The 19,608-nt window shown below is 48.5% G+C and overlaps 1 protein-coding gene across 6 annotated transcripts in view; it reads right to left on the bottom strand.

Moving 5' to 3' along the window:
* Positions 1 to 1,303: 1,303 nt before the first annotated feature.
* TP63 (tumor protein p63) overlaps positions 1,304 to 19,608 on the bottom strand; it is a 129,269-nt gene continuing 110,964 nt past the window's right edge. For 2 of the 6 annotated variants that reach the window (XM_033150924.1, XM_033150925.1), the window contains exons 10-13: positions 7,272 to 7,429; positions 5,810 to 5,954; positions 4,023 to 4,116; positions 2,948 to 3,244 (exon numbers count right to left, since the gene is read on the bottom strand). In XM_033150924.1, coding sequence (XP_033006815.1) covers positions 2,948 to 3,244; positions 4,023 to 4,116; positions 5,810 to 5,954; positions 7,272 to 7,429 — 694 coding nt within the window. Of the gene's footprint in view, positions 3,245 to 4,022; positions 4,117 to 5,809; positions 5,955 to 7,271; positions 7,430 to 19,608 lie in introns of all 6 variants that reach the window. The other 4 variants (XM_033150921.1, XM_033150920.1, XM_033150922.1 and 1 more) reach the window with 4 other exon arrangements.

Raw genomic sequence — 19,608 nt, 5'->3', positions numbered from 1 at the left:
ACATGCGCAGAGCTGACTGAGCGGCTCTCGCTTATCTCGTTTTTTCTTCTAACAATGCGAGAGCCGCATGACGTAGCCAGCTCTGCGCATAGCGTCCCTGTTGCACTAGCAACATCAGGAACACGCACAGAGCGTCTCTGCGCTCCAAGTCCCAATGGCTGTCCGTGGGGCACGTGTGCAGTAGCGATATCCCACGGACACAGGGACTGGACACAGAGACACTTGCACTTTATTATAGGTGATAAAGTAGAAAGGTTGCAAGGACTCAGGCCAGGATGGCAATAAACAATGGTTTTCTCTATTTTTGTTGTTGAAAGAATAAAACAAATTCCAGTTACAACGACTGTTAACTCCAGGACAAGGCCCTGTTTCGTTTACTCTTCATCAGCTATCGTTTCTTAGTTTTATGATCAAAGTGTTATAAGGTGCAAACAGAGCTAGCTAGCCAGACACACTCGGTACACTTTGACCATAAAACTAAGAAACGATAGGTAAGCTGCCTCTGTGTGCTACATGAATTGCTATATTATTTACTATAATTTGTTATGTGTATTCTTTCATATAGACATGATAAAACTTTCTCAGACACAATCGGTACACTTTGACCCAGTATGTTGCATGAAACACTATGTTCATGAGTGTTATGTACTGAGTTGAATAGGATACATAACAATGAGCATGGCAGCTTCATTCGTCCAGGTGCCCTTCAAACGCTCACAGGGCTGCACTCCTGCACACAAATTGGGAAGCACCAAGTTCTGTGCTATCAACAGGACTCCCTCTGCTTCCCTCTCTCTGCATGTACTTCATGATTTCCGCAAATCTGGCCTGCAGGACTGGGGAAATATTTAGGGAGAGGGTGCGAGAGGAGGAGATGGGGGGCAGCATGTTCCTCTTTGCAAGGAAAAATCATTGCACTGATGGGGCATTTGTCCTCACGATGCCTTGCAAATTCTTGGGTGGGAGTGCAAGAAGCCCCCCCCCCCAAGTTCTCAGCCATGCAGGGCAGCCATGTCCTTCCTCTGAACTGACTTGGCCAACGCACATGGCTTTGCTCTTGTGACCCACAATGAAAGACTCCTGCAGCCGCTTCGAATGCCAGAAACCGTCAACGTTGCTTTTGTAATCTGTTTTTATTTACAATGATATTGACAACAGAGTGCTTTTCATCCAATTAATACTTGTTGCAAGTCACGGAGAACTTGTGGATGTGTGCCACTCAAGCTGAGCAAAGGAACTTATTTTGAAATCTAGGACTCTTGAAGTCAACCCTTGGCGTCTCCCCTTCCCACCCACCCCGCCTCCCCCCGAGAGAGGGGTTTTTTTTGCAATCACTCCCCTCCTCTCTTTGTAATCGTGTTTCATTAAGGTCAATATCACAAACACTTTGAAAGTCATTACGCAGATATAAGCCTTTCCCATAAAATCGTGTGGTTTGTTTGTTTCTTTAAAAAATAAAAAAAATAAAAAAATGCAAACAAAATGTGGTTCTGAAAAGCCCCAAATCCCCAAAGAGAAATACATTTTTTTATCAAAAAAAACCCCACCCCTCAATAAATGATTGACCAAGTACATGACAAAATTATACATAGAACAAAACAAAACTGTACTTACAATGTTTACATGGAAAAAAGAAAAGTTCATTGACTCCATTCTAGGCGCGAGAGGAACGTATCTGCAAGAAGTCAGAGCCTATTTGGCAGTAGTGGGTTTGTCAGTAGAAATTTGCAGCCTGGGGATGTGTTGAGGAGAGGGAAAGGGGTTCAGGGAAAGACTCTTGCATGGTAGAACGAGATGACAGGACAGTAAACAGGCACGAAAACACCAGGAAGATCTGCCCCATTGGGAATTCATGGTCTCTAGCATGTCTTGTCTAGTGCAGTCAGTCTACAGCAGATATCTCAGGAACTAGTTTTCCTGAAAGGCAGGTGGTGAGAAAGGAAGGAAAGAAGGGAAAATACAGATCCAACCACAGAAGCCAGCCCCCGACTGCATTTATGTGGCAAGGCGATTCATGAAACCCTGATCAGAAGTTAAGGAAAATCCGAGATCTTGCTCAAATAACCCACTCATTGAAATGGTAAGTGAAATCTGACGCAGAGGCAACTCTCCTCGTATTTACACGTTTGCTTCAAGGGGAGATTTCGCAAGCCCAAATATAATGGGGGGGCGGGCAGGCATATTTGGTGATCTCAAAGGGAATCTGCTAAGGAATTCCTGGTCAAGAGTTTCTTTGCATTTGCTGCTGAAGGAAGAATTGGCGGGGGTGAAGGAATGAAGTGGACTACCCCAACCAAAAAACCATCTCTAACCCCCAAAAGCAAAACTTAAAATGAAAGGTTGGACAGCAGGAAACCCACTATGCAGAGCATGTGATGGCCAGATTGGCCATGGAGTCCAATGTGCATCGCACCCTGAACCTCAGTGTTGTTAAGATGTCATTATTCAAACTTGGAAATATCAAACTCCAACCACTAGGCAATGCTGTCACAGATGAGAGGCCTCCCCAAAAGCATTGAACCCTTAAAACCCTTAAAACAAGCACCTGGAAAGGCACCTGAGAAAGGGATCCACACAGAAAGGGATCCATACAGAAGTTTGCACGGGATATTTGGTCTGGTCACACGTGGGGGCACACTGCAGCTGGTCCAGTTCGGCGGAAGCGGGAAGGGTCAAGTGCCACAACTGGGGGAATCCGCATTTCTCCAGACACCCCTCCCCCTCCCCAACAAACGAAAGCTATGGCTTGCGAGAAAATACAAAACAGCTGCGCTTCCGGCAAAGCATGGAGGCTGCAAGCTAGCGCTGAAGAGCACATGCCACCCCCCTGCCCTCTCCAAGCCCCTCGCACCACCTCAGAGTAGCAGGGAGAGGCAGGAGCAGCCCAGAGGTCCATCGGTGTGGGGCAGGGGGAGGCAGGGAGGGAGAGCCACAGCAGGCTGGTTCCTCACTCCCCTTCCTCCTTGATGCGCTGCTGCTTGTTGCGGCGGGCATCCAGGTCAAAGTTGAAGTCGCTCCACTCGTCGCGGGGAGGGAAGGAGATGGTCTGGCGGAGGGTGAAGCGCACGGCGTCGATGACACGCTCCCCGCGGGTCTCGCTGGGGCCCACGCTGACCGCGGAGGCGGCCCCAGGGTTGCGCAGGAGGTGGGGGGCGGAGGAGAAGTCGTGGATCTGCCGGTGATCCATGATGCCTTTCCAAATGGCATGGCGGAATTGCTCCGGGATTTTGAGGCTCACCAGATCCTGGAAGGCGAGGAGAGGAGAGGAGAGGAGAGGATCAGCCACACCCGCCAAAAGAAGCTACACGGTTTTTCAATGGGGGGGGTGAGTGGGGTTTGTGGTGACTATCTCAACGGTTCTTCAGGTTTTGCTTGGCGGCGCTTAGCTTCAGAAGCGAAGATTCAGCAAGGAGATGGAGAGACCCTCAGCCCGATAGGATGGCGGCGTCCCCAACAGGGCAAGCCCCAAGCAAGCCACGCCAAAACCCCAGCAAAGCAAGAAGGCTTCAGGCAGGAGGGAGGAGGTGCAGAAGGAACCGCAGCAAACTTCAGGACAACCATGTCTGCTGCAGGCCTGTGGCTCACAAACAGTACAAGGCTCTTCCAGCTGGCCCTGCCCACCTCCCCTTCATGCAAAAAGCTCCACTTTCACTGCCACACCACTGTTCCGGACCCATTTATGTGGTCCGGAACAGCGAGAGGCCTAAAAGAAGATGGGGGAGGGTGGTTGAAAGGGAGAAAGTTCAGCAGGAAAAGAGTTGGCAGGGGGAAGGGTCGAGCACTCCATTCTCTGACGCCCCCTTCGCCAACTGCAGCTCCCCTCTCTCCGGAGGGCAAGATTGCAATGGCGAAGGGTCTGCCCAGGTTGGGTCCCAGGCCGGCGAGCTGCAGTGTAGCATGTAGCTCGCCCCCCTGAATCCAAAGCGTAGCTTTTCACTCTCCCCTCCAGCGCAGAGTGCCGAGTTCAAGAAGAAAGGCCCCTTTCCCCCACCGTGCAGCGATAGGGCGAGGCAGTTACTTACATCCATGGAGTAGTGTTCAATCTGATAGATGGTGGTCAGCCCTTGCGCCGTGAAATAATCCACGCAGGAGGAACAGCCCAGCCTTGCTAAGAAACTGCAGGAGGAGGAGGAGGAGGAGGAGGAAAGAGGAAAGGAGGAAAGAGGAAGAGAGAGAAAGAAAGAGGTTGAGATAAGAAGGTCACCCACACCAGGCGCTCTGCTACGCAAAAGCCTTGATTTGTGGGAGCAGGAAGGAACTCCCTTCGCCACCCACCCCAAACTCGTCACCGGGAGGAAAAAAGGTGATATCCCCTGAGTGGGACGCAGAAGTCAGTTATCCCAAGCCTCATGGCAGGAAGAGGCAACAGCTCCCTCTCCACGTGGCACGTAGTTAAACTGTGGAACTTTCTGCCGTAGGAGGCAGTGATGGCTACGAAAATGGAGGGCTTTAAAAGATGTTGGAGAAATTCGTAGAGAGGAGGAGAGGGCTATCGGTGGCTATGCTCTGCCTCCACAGGATTCTGGGCAAGACTGATGCTGGAAAAACACAGGAGCGGATCCAGCAGACGCTTCCTATGTTATGCTTCTGATGCTGGAAAAACACAGGAGCGGAGAGGGGTCCTGTGCTCGAATCCTGCGTGCTGGTTTCCCACAGCAAGCGTGGCTGGCAACTGTGAGAACTGGATGCTGAACTAGATGGGCCACTGGCCTGATCTCCTTACGTTCTTAGGCTATGCCATGGGGAGAGGGGCAGCACATACTGTGGCATCAACTTTGGCCAAAAGGGCCCCTTGGAAGGGACCTGGAGGTGAAGATGCAGCTAGCGCAGGTGCTGCTTGAATGCTTAGTGTGGTTCTCCTGATGTTCACCAGGAGCTAAGCAGCAACAGCCTGCCGTAGATGCAGCTTCTGATGCGTCTTCAAAGGCAGCTGTGCATTTAGAGAGTCACAGCAGCCAGCCCTGGAGATAAAAATAGTAGGGTTCAATGCTGCAGTGTATCTTGGGAGGTGGTGGAGCCTCCTTTGTGGGAGGTTGTAAAGCCAAGGTCGGGGGGCCATCTGCTAGGGATTCCTACGTTGCCCTTGGGGTCCCTTCCAACTCTACAATTCTATCATTCTGTGACCTCGGAAGGTGGTGGACTCTCCTTGCTTGGAGGTTTTTAAGCAGAGCTAGGATGGTCATCTGTCAGGGATGCTTTAGCTGTGATTCCTGAGTTGCAGGAAGGTGGAGGAGATGCCCTTGGGCTCCCTTCTATAATTCTATCATCTCCCTTCACGGGAGGTTTTTAGGCAGAGGTTGGTCCTCTTCCAGGGATTCTTCAGCTGTAATTTCCGCATTGACAGGGGGTTGGACCAGATGACCCTTGGGATTCCCTTCCAACTCTACAACTCCATAATTCTTTTCTTCTGAAACCAGGGCAACAAATGCAGTGGATGTGAGTTACCCTTGGCTACTATTCCAGCGATCTCCAGGGGCATGCCAAGCCAGGCCAGATGGAGAGATCGCCACCCTATCCGATTCCATCGCATGCAACCCTGGGATTCTCCACCGGAATCCCCTCCGCCTCATTTCCTTCTCGTGTGCGTGGTAGGAAAAGGTCTGGGGGCAACGGCAAGGGGAGGCAAAGGCAGCACAGCAAGCCAGCTGAAGGAGCTCGGCAGGTCTAACACGACCTGCAAACTGCTTCTTGAACAGAGCAGCCCCAAAACGAAGGACCCCACAGAACAGAGAAGCATGCTGCTGTCACCCGTGATCTGAGGGATTGGGGGGAGGGGAATGGAAAGCCTGCGCAGCTACAGCTCACTCACCTGACAATGCTGCAGTCTGTTGGGTAGGGAGGTGGTGGGGTGCAGTGGGATGTCGATGGCATGGAGAGGGTAGGGGGCAACGTCTGGGTTGGGCTGAGCCCGTTCATGTCGCCGGCCATTGCCATGTGGGCCCCCATCATTGGAACTGGGAGAGGAAAGAGAGCCCAGAGTTACAAAAACGGAGGCACAAATACCTGGAACCTGTCCTCCACACCCCTGAGCTATAGCTCCATCTCCTTTCTGATACAGCCCGATCGCACCTTGCTCTCATTTAAGTGACTAAGGTGGTTTCAACCAAACGCGGTTGAGGTCTGGCTGGTTGAAAGTGCACAGGTTAAATCTGAGCAAGGCAGAGAACTTAAAAGCTCATGGCATGCGCACTGGCATGGAAATAGCTTTTAAGCTCTCCGTCTTGCTTGTTTGGTGCGCCAGCTCTGGGGTGCTCTCACGAGATTTTGCGGGGCCACCTGAGACCCCCCGCAAGCGTCCAGAGCCCATGCGCTGAGTGGGCCTTGCCCCCCAAGCAAGGCAGAGGAGTTAAAAGCTCTTTATGCACCAGATCCGCTTTCGAAGAATTGGATTGCAAAATTCAAGGAAGTGCAGGTTTTGCAGGGGGGCTGTTTCGGTTTTTGTAGCATTTCGGAAGCCACAAATCAGGTAGGTTCGCCTTCAAATGAGAAGCAACTTGATTTCCCTCCTCCCCAGCTAGCCACTCTATCTCAGAATCTTCCAGGCACCTTGCATTTTGTGAAAAAAAACCTTCACAAAATTTCAGGTAGGGAGGCCTATTCTGTCAACTCACGAGCCCCTCTTCCAATGCTTCTGAAATTGATTAAATTAAATAGTTCTAGCTGTGCCCTCGCTTTTCCTCCTCCTCCTCCTCCCCTCCTCCCTCTCCATCTCCTCTGCTCCTTCCTTCCTTCCTTCCTTCCTTCCTTCCTTCTTTTTCCTCTTCCTGTCCCGCCCTTTCTTTTACGCACCGCCCCTCTGCACCCATCGACTTATAAAAGTCCCGGTTGCACAAGAAAAAAAAGGGGGGTGTCTAGCTGTGCTTTGAAGATATTCTAGATAAGGATTTCTGCAGGGTAGGGTAGCAGGCATTGGAAATGAGTTTTTTGAACCAAGGAGGAAGAGGCTGAAAAGAGTTTGGTAGGTTCTGCTCTGGCCACTAGTAGAAGAGGAGGAGTTTGGATTTGATATCCTGCTTTATCACTACCCGAAGGAGTCTCAAAGCAGCTAACATTCTCCTTTCCTTCTTCCCCCCACAACAAACCCTCTGTGAGGTGAGTGGGACTGAGAGACTTCAGAGAAGTGTGACTAGCCCAAGGTCACCCAGCAGCTGCATGTGGAGGAGCGGAGACGCGAACCCGGTTCACCAGATTACGAGTCCACCGCTCTTGACCACGACACCACACTGGCTCCAAATCTTCCAGGAGGGTCACAGGGGGGAGAAGCCTCTTACTGTTGGCTCCCATGCTGTCGGGCATCGAGGTGGGCGTCAGGGCATTCCGCTGCTGTGGGTTGATGAGCTGGCTGACAGAGGGCAGCTTGTTCATGCTGTTCATCTTTCCGAGCGGAGGAGAGGTGGAGCCATAGGAAGACTGGGACTGGATGGAATTCCTGAGAGAAGGTTGGAAAACAAGGGTGGAGAAGTCAGGCCCACGCGGAGAGGGAAAGGGCAAACCTTACCTCCTTAGCGTTTTTAATTAAATTTACTAGGGTTTTTTTGGGGGGCCACAGCGACACGAAGTGACAATATTCCAAGCAGAAAACATGCATCCATTAAAATGTAAGAAGGACATCGGAACGGAAGAAGAGGAGGAGTGCAGGATCAGACCAGTGGTCCTTCTAGTCCAGCCTCCTGTTCTTACAGTGGACAAACAGATTCCCATCATTTGAAAGCCACAAGCAGGACTGGAGCACATGAGCCCTCTTCCCTCCTGGCATTCCCAGCAGCTGATGTTCACAAGCATTTACTGTCAATTTGCATTTCTTAGTGCAGAAAGTATTGATCTGATGTGTAGAGATCTTTCCTGTTCTAATTAATTCAAGAGGGTTCTGGAAGCTTCTCTGCATAAAAGCAACAAGCAGAAGGTTCGTGATGTTTGGGTTATTCCTTTAGAGAAGCTGAGTACAGCTGGCTTAACCTGGTCCTGTTATCTCTTCTGTCAAGGTCAGGCTGACTATAATAAGAGGCCAGAAGGAGCCTGGGTCTCTCTTTCTATCTTTCTTTCTATCTCTTCCTTCGGGTGTGCTGTTCTGTACATAGTGTTAAAGTTTCGTCTTATTATAAGTTATTGTAAGTTTCGTATCTGAAGAAGTGTGCATGCACACGAAAGCTCATACCAAGAACAAACTCAGTTGGTCTCTAAGGTGCTACTGGAAAGAATTTTTGATTTTGTAAGTTTAAGGTAAGTCTGCTGCATCTGGATTTCTTATGGACAGTACCAATCCTGAAAGTTTTGGATTTGTATACCTGAAGGAGGATCTCCACCCCCATCGATCTACCCGGACACTGAGGTCCAGCGCCGAGGGCCTTCTGGCAGTTCCCTCATTACGAGAAGCCAAGTTACAGGGAACCAAGCAGAGGGACTTCTCGGTAGTGGCACCCTCCCTGTGGAACGCCCTCCCACCAGATGTCAAAGAGAACAACAACTACCAGACTTTTAGAAGACATCTGAAGGCAGCCCTGTTTAGGGAAGCTTTTAATGTCTGATGAATTATTGTATTTTAGTATTGTGTTGGAAGCCGCCCAGAGTGGCTGGGGAAACCCAGCCAGATGGGCGGGGTATAAATAAATAAATAAATAATGCTCATTTGCCTTCAGTAGCAGTAAAGCTCTGTTGGATGAAATACAATGGCCTCTGGTCTATTTTGGGGGGAATCCTGCAACCTGTTTTTTTACTCTGCTAACTATATGCTGGAGGAGACTCTTGAGAGTCCCATGGACTGCAAAAAGATCAAACCTATCCATCCTGAAGGAAATCATCCCTGAGTGCTCACTGGAAGGACAGATCCTGAAGTTGAGGCTGCAATAGTTTGGCCACCTCATGAGAAGAGAAGACTCCCTGGAAAAGACCCTGATGTTGGGAAAGATGGAGGGCACAAGGAGAAGGGGATGACAGAGGATGAGATGGTTGGACAGTGTTCTCGAAGCGACTGGCATGAGTTTGACCAAACTGCCGGAGGCAGTGGAGGATAGACGTGCCTGGCGTGCTCTGGTCCATGGGGTCACGAAGAGTCGGACACGACTGAACGACTGAACAACAACTATATGTTGGAATCTGCTCTAGATCAATATTGAATAGAATTTCAATGACATTTCCTGCCCCTGATTGTGGAGGCAGAGCATAGCCGTGGCGGCTAGAAGCCATCATTAGCCCTCTCCTCCTCCATGAATTTTATGTTGGTGACTAGCACTGCCTCCTGTAGTTTAACAATGTGTTGCTAGAAGAAGGACTTTGTTTTATCTGTCCAGACTCTTCCTATATCCTTTTTCATTCGATGTCCCGTGAATTGCACTGCAGAGGACAGGCCTACCGCTCAGCCCATTTTCCTACTTGGTGGGAGGGCAACTATGTTCTCCCGTGACCCCTAGGCGTCGTTGCTATAGCCTCAGAGAGTGAACCAAAGGTGATTTGCTTGCTTTGGGCTCAGAAGTGCTTTGGCCCTTGTTGTGGGGATCCCTCTGTGCCCATTTCCCCCAACGCACCCTGCATTCTCCTGTCACCACCCCCCATGTGTGCATGCACACAGACAGACAGGCACACCAGCACCCACGCTGCACATCTGGCTGTAGATGCACAGAGACCCACAGAAAGGCTGAAGGCAAGACAGAGTCCTACCTATGAAACAACCACAGAGGACTGTTTGAATGAGCAAGAGCTCCCTTGGGGTCTTTCCTAGCTCTGCTAACTGAGACCATTCAATTGGAGATGTCAAGAAGTGACTATGGTTGCTTCTGTATTTGAAGAAGCACAGAGCTGTGAAACCTTCTCAGTTGTTCCACGTGGCAACTGTGGTTGGGATCTTCAGGACGGATGAAAGAAAGGACTTATTCACACAGCACAGAATTGAGCTATGGAACTCCCCTCCACAGGAGGCAGTGATGGCCACCAACCTAGATGACTTTGAAAGAAGATTGGGCAAATTCATGGAGGCAATGGATTTCTACTAGCCAGCCCGGCTCTGCTCTGCTTCCCCAGTCTGAGGCAGCAATGCTTCTGAATCCCAGTTGCTGGAAACTGCAGGAGGGGAGAGGGCTTTTGTCCTTGAAACCTATTTGTGGGTTTCCCTTTGGGGCATCTGCTGGGCCATGGGGAGAACATGATGCTGGACTAGATGGACCACTGGCCTCATCCAGCAGGCTCTTCTCCTCATGCTCTTAAGGCTGCAATTCACAGAGACTACGGAGGCACTTTCCTCTGTGTATTCGCCTTAGAAGAACAGCAGAACCCAACATTCCGGTCTCAAAACATTCACAGCGGAGAGGAGCAGTCAGATTGCTCACAAGATTACATTCCTTGCTCCATCCCCACCCTGGGATCTACAGAAGGGCTTCCCAGAATCCTCTCCTCTAAGATCATTCAGAAGGCTGGACGGCAGAACGGTCATCTGGCGTATTTTGCCCAATGCCCCTTTCTGGCCATGAGAGTCCTCCACCTGCCCTAAGGGTGTGTGGAAGAAACTAAGTTACAGGTAGGTAGCTGTGTTGGTCTGCCTTAGTTGAAACAAACAAAAAAAATCCTTCCAGTAGCACCTTAGAGACCAACTAAGTTTGTTCTTGGTATGAGCTTTCGTGTGCATGCACACTTCTTCAGATACAGTGAAACAGAACAACAACAACAACAACAAAATCCTTCTAGTAGCACCTTAGAGACCAACTAATATGTAGCCGTGTTGGTCTGCCATAGTCAAAACAAAATGAAAAATTAAAAAATTCCTTCCAGTAGCACCTTAGAGACCAACCTGTAACTGAAACAGAAGTCACCAGACCCTTGTATATAGTGAGAGGGTGGGGAGGGGTATTACTCAGAAGGGTGGTGGGAATAGGGGTTTGGCTGATAGGTGTGGAAAACCTGATGATGATTGTTAATGATTGCAATTGGCCTTGCAGGAAAAAGAAAGGGGTGAGAAGGCTAAAAATAGCTTTATCATGTGTAATGAGATAAGAATCCAATGTCTCTATTCAGACCAGGTCTCTCCATGATTTTAAGTTTGGTAAAAAGGTAAAGGTAAAGGGACCCCTGACCATTAGGTCCAGTCGCGGATGACTCTGGAGTTGCGGCGCTCATCTCACGTTAATGGCCCAGGGAGCCGGCGTACAGCTTCTGGGTCATGTGTCCAGCATGACTAAGCCGCTTCTGGCGAACCAGAGCAGTGCACGGAAACGCCATTTACCTTCCCGCCAGAGCGGTACCTATTTATCTACTTGCACTTTGACATGCTTTCAAACTGCTAGGTTGGGAGGAGCAGGGACCGAGCAACGGGAGCTCACCCCATCATGGGGATTCGAACTGCTGACCTTCTGATCGGCAAGTCCTAGGCTCTGTGGTTTAACCCACAGCGCCACCCGTGTTTGGTAATAAGTTGCAATTCAACAACTTCTCTTTCCAGTCTATTTCTGAAATTCTTTGAGATCTTGTATAGAATGTCCTGGGACACTGAAGTGTTCTCCTATTGGTTTCTCTGTCTTGTGATTCCTGATGTCAGATTTGTGTCCATTTATCCTGAAACCTGTGAGCTGACACGACTCCCCCACCACCCCACCTTTCCCAAGGTCCCAGGCATTTGGGAAGGAGGAAGAGACAGAAGGCCCCCCCCCCCCCGCTCCCACCGGGGTGCATTTTCCCTAACAGGAACCGGGACTAGAGAAGGAAGGCAGATTCATTAGTAGCAAACTGGTGCTGCCTCTCTCCAAACCAGTGGTGTGAGAGAGGCCTTTGAAACCCTCCCTGGAAGACTCCTTGGAAATGGTGAGTGCAGTAACCATCTCCCACCACAGATTAAGGCTTTGGCAGTCCCTTTCCAAGAGAAGTTCCACTGGCATCTAGGGTCCAGGTAGGTTTCTGGGTCTTTAAGTCAAGGTGCACACTGAATGCATGCAAAACCTTTGCTTGAGCCTGTTTGCAGAGGCTTGACCCCCCCCCCCTTCTGGGGTGAGGAGCTAGGGTGTGTTTGTTTGTGACTAGTGAGCAGGGCTGGGTGGATCTGTCCATTCCTGATTCTCTCTCTCTTTTTGCAATCTTAAATTCAGGCTCATATCACTTTTGTGTATTACTGTTATTTTAAACGCCATCATGAAAATTCGCCAGCCTTTTAACGCACTGCAAAATTCAGAGAAATGTACGTTTTGAAGGGTAATGGTCATTCGGTTTGCAGATTGTTTCAGAAAATGCAAGCTAGGTAAGATCACCTGTAAATGGTAATTTAATTGAACCTCCCCAATCCCTATTTCCCCCCCAACTAAGTCCTTCTCCATCTTCACGCTGCCCATAATGAGAGAGAAAGCGAACCGATATGGAATTGTTTGTACAAACCTGGACTAAAACTTTAAACTTGTCAAGAGACAAAAGGTGCTTTTGGGAGCTGGTGAAGTCAGATGAGGGTGTGTTTGAAGGAGAGGAGAGTGAGTGATGAGAGCAGTAAGGACAGCACATTCATTTGTTGTGAGAGTAGAAGGAAAAGAAAAGGAGAGAGAAAGGGACAGGAGGCCACTCCAGTTAAAATCAAGATGCAAAAGTTTATTGAAAACCAGAACCACAAATTACGTAAGAAGAGTAAGATGATAAGAGTGAAAGGAATATTGCTCAGTGTGAAACCTTTTTCATGGCTGACCAGAGGATGTGTGTGGATTCCCAGTGAATGGGGTTCATCTCATAGAACTGTAGTTGGGAGGGACCCCCAGGGGTCATCCAGTCCAACCCCTGCAATGCAGGAATCGTGGCTAAAGCATCTAGGGAAGATGACCACCCAACCTCTGCTTTCAAACCTCCAAGGAAGGAGAGTCCACCACCTCGCGAGAGAGCCTGTTCCATTGTCGAACAGCTCTTACTGAAAGAAAGTTCTTCCCAGAGTTCCCTTCCCAAAACATCATTTGGAACGCAGAGCAGCCCAAACCACATCAAATGATGCTTAATGAATCCCAAGGAAGATTACGCCTTGGAATTGCTTTGAACGCCGGGCCAACTCATTGCGCTTTTCCATTCCTAGGGCTTAATGAGGTCAATTAACCAAGTGCACATGTCTTGCCTCTTGGAATTGCTGGCTGGAAGAGGCAGGAGGGTCTGTGGGGTGGGGGGTGCCTGGGAGGTGGCTCCAGGATGAGGTGGGCAATGCCAGGGGCACGAGGAGAGGTGGGCAGGAAGAGCAAGCCTCCCACTCCAGGATATGAAGCACTCAGAAGGACACTCTCCTCATCTCCACGGAACAGGCCGACTTAGTGCAAGCACAGAGACATTTCTTGTAAACAGAGGCAGAAGCCGAGTGACCTACTTTCTGGGTTGCATGCCAGTCTGTGCCCGCGTGGCATTTTCCCACACTCTGTTGTCACAAGATTTAGGTGCAAACCAGAAGTGCAGGAAGCACGAACCAGAAAAAAGGAGGAGGCACCAAGACCTTCTGCAGCTTGCTCATCCATCCCCACCCAACCCTTCACTCTGGGCCCCTTCCGCTTCAGTTTTATGAGATTTTCCTGCTCTTCCTCACAAAGCAGGCATGGCACTCCTTAGCTGCAGCTGTGCTACCTGCCCGCACTCCCAATACACCAGCAGGGTCAGTATGGGAATCACCACAATCCCTGCAAGACTTGTCAAGGTGTACCCGCATTGAATCAGCATAACTGACACACACACACACACCTGGAAGAAACCACAACACACTGAGTTTTGAGTATAGTTTGGACTGATCGATTACGGAGAAAACATGAGGTGTCGCTTGTGTTTCTGCAAAAATCTAATGCATGCATGAAGCACATAGGCAATTGCGCCCACCAGCATGGCTCATGTACTGCACTGGCTATTGAAGCACATGGTCTGAATCGCAGGTGAACCTATAGCTGGCCTTTGCCAACCTGGTGCCCACCAGATGTTTTGGACTATGCTGGCTGGGGCTGATGGAACACCTGGAACTCAAGTTCATGTTATGTATTTGTGTAACTGTGCAAAACTCAGAAATGACTCCCTTGATTATTATTATTATTATTATTATTATTATTATTATTATTATTGATTGCAGTAAGCCAAAATCGCAAGTCAACATCCAATTTGCACCAGGAGATATTTTTTGTTATTTCCTCTGAGATCTAGTGGAGAAAATAACCACAATTTCTACTACGGGGTTCTGGTCCCTGAAGAGAATGGGTAGTACCTTAAGACTATTGGTTTCAGCGGGTCTACTCTGCGAATTAGTTGGACATCGACCAGGGAGTACTGATAGCCAATCTCAATACTCAGTAACGTTTGCATCTCTGCCTGGATGCTGACAAAATCCTTGCCATCCAGATTTTGGGATCCTAAAAATGCCTGAACTTGTTTGTTTCATGAGTGGCACCAATCTGCTAAGGGTTCACTTAGCAAAATCCTTGCCATCCAGATTTTGGGATCCTAAAAATGCCTGAACTTGTTTGTTTCATGAGTGGCACCAATCTGCTAAGGGTTCACTTAGCAAAATCCTTGCCATCCAGATTTTGGGATCCTAAAAATGCCTGAACTTGTTTGTTTCATGAGTGGCACCAATCTGCTAAGGGTTCACTTAGCAAAATCCTTGCCATCCAGATTTTGGGATCCTAAAAATGCCTGAACTTGTTTGTTTCATGAGTGGCACCAATCTGCTAAGGGTTCACTTAGCAAAATCCTTGCCATCCAGATTTTGGGATCCTAAAAATGCCTGAACTTGTTTGTTTCATGAGCGGCACCAATCTGCTAAGGGTTCACTCCTCTGTTTTGCTTTGTTATAACTCCAGACAGTTCAAACGGGCATTGATTAAATCACAGAGCAAAAAAAGAAGAATCTCAATGAGGCTGCATAGTCTTTTTTAAAAAAAAATATGGAACAGCAGATCCCCAAGGGATGTCTCAGTACCCAAATGCACCTTCCCTCCACAAAAGGTTAAACCAGTGTTTTTCAACCACTGTTCCGTGGCACACTAGTGTGCCGCGAGATGTTGCCTGGTGTGCCGTGGGAAAAATTGAAAAATTCAAGAGAATTACTTTATATATAGTCAATATAGGCACAGAGTTAATTTTTTCAACATTTTCTAATGGTGGCGTGCCTTGTGATTTTTTTTCATGAAACAAGTGTGCCTTTGCCCAAAAAAGGTTGAAAAACACTGGGTTAAACAATGAAACGCGTTTGCCCCTCTTGATTTCTGGGCTTGCCAATCATTTGCTACAAACTTGAGGCACTTCCTTGCAGTGAACACAAAACGGGAACGAAACAGGAACTTTGGAGCTGAGGGCCTGGTTTACAGCAGCAAAAGCCAAACAATTTCCCCACTCGCTTAAGAGGTTCCTGTGTGATCTCTTTTGCAAACAAAGGTAGAAATGTTGTGAGCGGCAGCAGCGTACAAATGCAATAATACCAGCTCTGTAGGAAATAAACAGTTTCATATCTGATCCACAATGTGCTCGTGTCGTCCGTCTGCCCAGCAGGGACAGGGCATCTCAAACCTATACACATTACTAGTCTCTGACCAGCATTCAAAGCACTTCACAGATTTACAATCGGAAGTAAGTTCTCGAGGCCGTAAGCGGCACTTCTGTCTTAGCAAGTAAACACACATCTTTTTAAAGATATGCTTGTAGACTGAGACCTGCTCAAAAGAAATCATTTGAAGGCTTGAGGGGTGGAAACAGAAGCACCACGTTTTACAATGCAGGAAGAAGACAAGATGGTTCCAGACCTGGAAATGGCTACGTCCACAGCTACGGTAGCTGCTGCTCCTGCAAAAGCTTGATCCCTTTGCAGCGGTTTGCTGCCTGCCCAGTTTCAATCAAGCCCTTTTGCTCAGTCAAAGCCCCCTTTTCCTCCCATCCCCCCCTTGCAACAAGGGAGCTGGAAAAAAAAAACCTCTGCACATGCACAGAAACACCCTCCCCGCTTGGGTCTATGAGTAGACGGAAGAAGGGTTTGTGGGGCTGGAATGTCTGAGAATGGCGTCGTTTCTTTTGGGGGGCGGCTCCCTCCTCGTTTCCGAAAGTTCGCTCCTGAAGCACGCCGAGAGGAGGCTGCGGGGAAAGAACCAGAGAGAGGAGAGGAGATAAAGGACCCATCACCAAGTGAGAGCAGCCACAAAGAGAAATACCTTCATGATCAGAACCCGGAGGAATGGGAGGAGGGAAAGAAAAGACTGCGGCAGAACATGGGGTCAGAGAGAAACAGCAGATCTTAGGAGCATAGGAATCTGTCTTATTCCAAGTCAGATCATTGGTCAGTACTGGTTACTCTGACCAGTGCCAGATTTACGTACAGTGGTACCTCTGGTTAAGAACTTAATTCGTTCTGGAGGTCCGTTCTTAACCTGAAACTGTTCTTAACCTGAAGCACCACTTTAGCTAATGGGGCCTCCCGCTGTCGCACAATTTCTGTTGTTATCCTGAAGCAAAGTTCTTAACCTGAAGCGTTATTTCTGGGTTAGCGGAGTCTATAACCTAAAGTGTATGTAACCTGAAGCGTATGTAACCTGAAGTACCACTGTATAAGCTAAACAAGCTCTAGCTTAGGGCCCCTCTCTTTTGGGCCCCCCAAAAAATATAAAGGGAAAAAAGTGGATGTACATTTCCAAAATATAAGATAAAAAACTAATAAAATAAAACCTACATCCAGCAACAGTGTTTTGTGTTGTGTAGGCTCCTATGATGTAAGTCATGGGCCCCGCCTACTAGCCTGCTCCCTCAAATATCCCTGGTTTGCTCCTTTCTATATATAGGGTGCCTACATTCTGCATGGACTGGTTGCATTATGCATGGACTTTTCAACAATTATTTTGATAAAATACATATTTTTCTATGTGCAAATGGCTATTAGGTCCATAAATTACCATAGAACATATATTCAACACAAGAAACAGCGACAATTTGTTGTGGTCAAAGGACAGCTGGACATATAAAGGGCCCCATTACCTTCAGGAGCTGAGGGCCTCATCAAATCTAAATCTGGCCCTGACTTTGACTGGGAGCGGCTCTCTGGGATTTCAGATGGGGGGGGGGGACAATTCCCAGACCCACCAGGCGGGGCCATTAGAGATTGAACCTGGGACATTCTGCATTCAATGCAGAAGCTCTATCTCTCCAGTCTGAAACTACAGGGGGATGTTTCTGAAAGGATTCCTGCAGAGAAAAGGCCAAGTTGCGGTGGTAGCCAGAAACCCCTTTTGTTCTGTGGATATCAGGGGATATAGCTGATTAACTTATGCACACATTCCTGTCCACATGCAACCCGCATGTGAAGCATGGATCAAGTATCGGATAAATCAAAACAGAACATCCTGAGACTTGGGGTGGGGAAATTCTAGAATAGAGGCGTTATCCCAGCTGTGGGAGATGCTGGCAGAAATCTGGTTTGTAAGCTCACCTCGATACAGCAAATCTATGTCCAAAGCCACTATCAAGCAGGTCTGGCACAGCTTGGCAGTATTTATTTGGCGATGTCCCTCGCGCCCTGCAGTATTTAACAAGGGATGCGCAGTTCCTTGTTGATGGTGTTATTTTCCAAGGAAGGGGTGGTGTGGTTTTAAGACTTAAAGACTCTCGTAAAGGCAGTGTCTACCAAGACACTAGCCCAGCCCAGTTTTGCTGCCTGCCCGGGACTTGCAAAATGGCGGGTGGGGTCAGGGGCGTAGCAAGGGGGGGCGGGTCGCCCCGTGTTCCATAATGGAGGGGGTGATAAATGATCAAGGAACAATTTTTTTTGGAAAAAAAATTGATTTTTTTTTAATGCCTGCTCCGAAGGTCTTATCTTACTATACTAGGGATTATATAGCTATATATGAAATTTCATGCATATCGTTTAATATCTTGACCCTCCTCCACCAAAATAGCTGTTCACTTGGCTGTTTTCCTATGTCATGAAGGCTGAAATTTCAGTTCAGTGGAGCACTTACTGTTCCCAACCCTAACCCTGTGGAAAGCCATCTAATTAGACTTTAATTTGATGTTGAGATGTTTTTAGGAGGTAATTTAATTATTGTTTGATTTTATACCAATGTTATGTATCTGATGTTAGCCACCCTGAGCCCGACTTTGGCCGGGGAGGGTGGGATATATAAAATTTTTATTATTATTATTCCTTATTATTGCTTTGTAAGAAAATATGAAATAACGTAAAACCATTTTTGCGGGGGGGATTAGTGGGGGGGGGTTTGACAAGAAATTTTCCGCACTGGGTACCACCTGACCTTCCCATGCCTGGGGGGGTGACAATTTTTTTTTGCCCCCGGGTACCAATTTACCTTGCTACGCCCCTGGGTGGGGTCATAGTGGGGGTCAAAGCACCAGGAAGGCTGCAATGCCAAACTAAACGGTTTGGGGTGGCAGGCGGCTCTGAATGGCGAAGGCCCAGTGGGGCATTCTGGCCTCTTTGGCAGTTCAGAAGGCTTTGAAAGCAGCTCAGTGGCACAAGCAGAGTGCAGACCGGGGACTCTTGCAGACATCTGGGTTTGCAATGTAAGCCTGCAAGGCCTGTGCGGTTGCTTCAAGGCTCCTTTTTCTATTGCACCAGCTGAGGCCATCCCTAATGGATTGAAAGCGAGCAAAGTGGGGGGGGGGGGAGAGAGAGAAAATTGGCTGCATATTAAAGGAAGCCCAGTGTTGTTGGTGGACTGTTTTAAAAGGAGGTGTAAGTCTCCCCTCGGCGAGCACCTGCAGGGCAATGGCGGAATTCCAGAGAGAATCCTTTGCAACTTCGTTCAGCTGGCTTCAAAGGGCAGCGTCTGAAAAAGCTTTCGGGGTTTGATGGGAAGCCACCAATCTTTAACTTAAGGCATCGGGATGGAAGTAGCGCACGAGTCCGTCCTCCTTGCCCTCCCCTGTGTTGCAGGAGCTGCAGCCTGGTGCATTCGGATGAGGAAAATCGTCCGGTTCAAAGAGTCACTGAGATCATGAAGGTATTTGACGCAGAGAAAACCATGCACAGAAGGAAAGGCAGGCAAAAGAAAAAACAGGCAAAATCCACTCTACCGGGCAAGACACAGGTGCAACACTCACTTCCCAAAATTTTGAAACCTGACCAGCAGCGTTCGAAACTCCCATTGTTCTAGGCGCATTTTGAGACAGGGAATTTAATTAGTGCGAGCAGTTCCTGAGCTTTGGGCGCAGTACGGCGCCTAAGATTTGAGATGAAAACTGCAGAGTGGAAGGAAAGGAAGACCTTTTTTTCTGTCTCCCCACTTCCGGCTACTCTCTGAAGATTGGAGAAGAGACCCTCTTAAGAATATTAGGGGGGTGGGCAGGGGAAAGACTTGACCACGTGAAAAATGAACATAATATTTTAGCTGCAGTCTATTTGTATTCTTGTTATAAAAAGAGTGCGCCTAGACATTCCGTTGTTGCGCCCAAAACCAAGGCTTAAGGTGACATTTGGCTCCTAGCTTCTCTATCTCAGTTTCTAACCCTGCTGACAAGCAGTGGCATTTACACAGAGCAGGCAGCCACACTGACACCCTGAGGCAAAGTCCCCTGGGCAGGACTAAGGGCTTGGCCACACTCCCATTTGTCCCAAGCACGGGCTCAAGTGGTTTTTTTCCCTTTGCCCCAGAAAACCCACTCTTTAGCGCTAAATTGGAACAAACATCCACAGAGAAC

This window comes from Lacerta agilis, chromosome 5, assembly GCF_009819535.1.
Source record: "Lacerta agilis isolate rLacAgi1 chromosome 5, rLacAgi1.pri, whole genome shotgun sequence".
NCBI classification, from domain to species: Eukaryota; Metazoa; Chordata; class Lepidosauria; order Squamata; family Lacertidae; genus Lacerta; species Lacerta agilis.
Note: the sequence above shows the minus strand (reverse complement) of the source record. Positions and strands in the feature narration are given on the sequence as shown.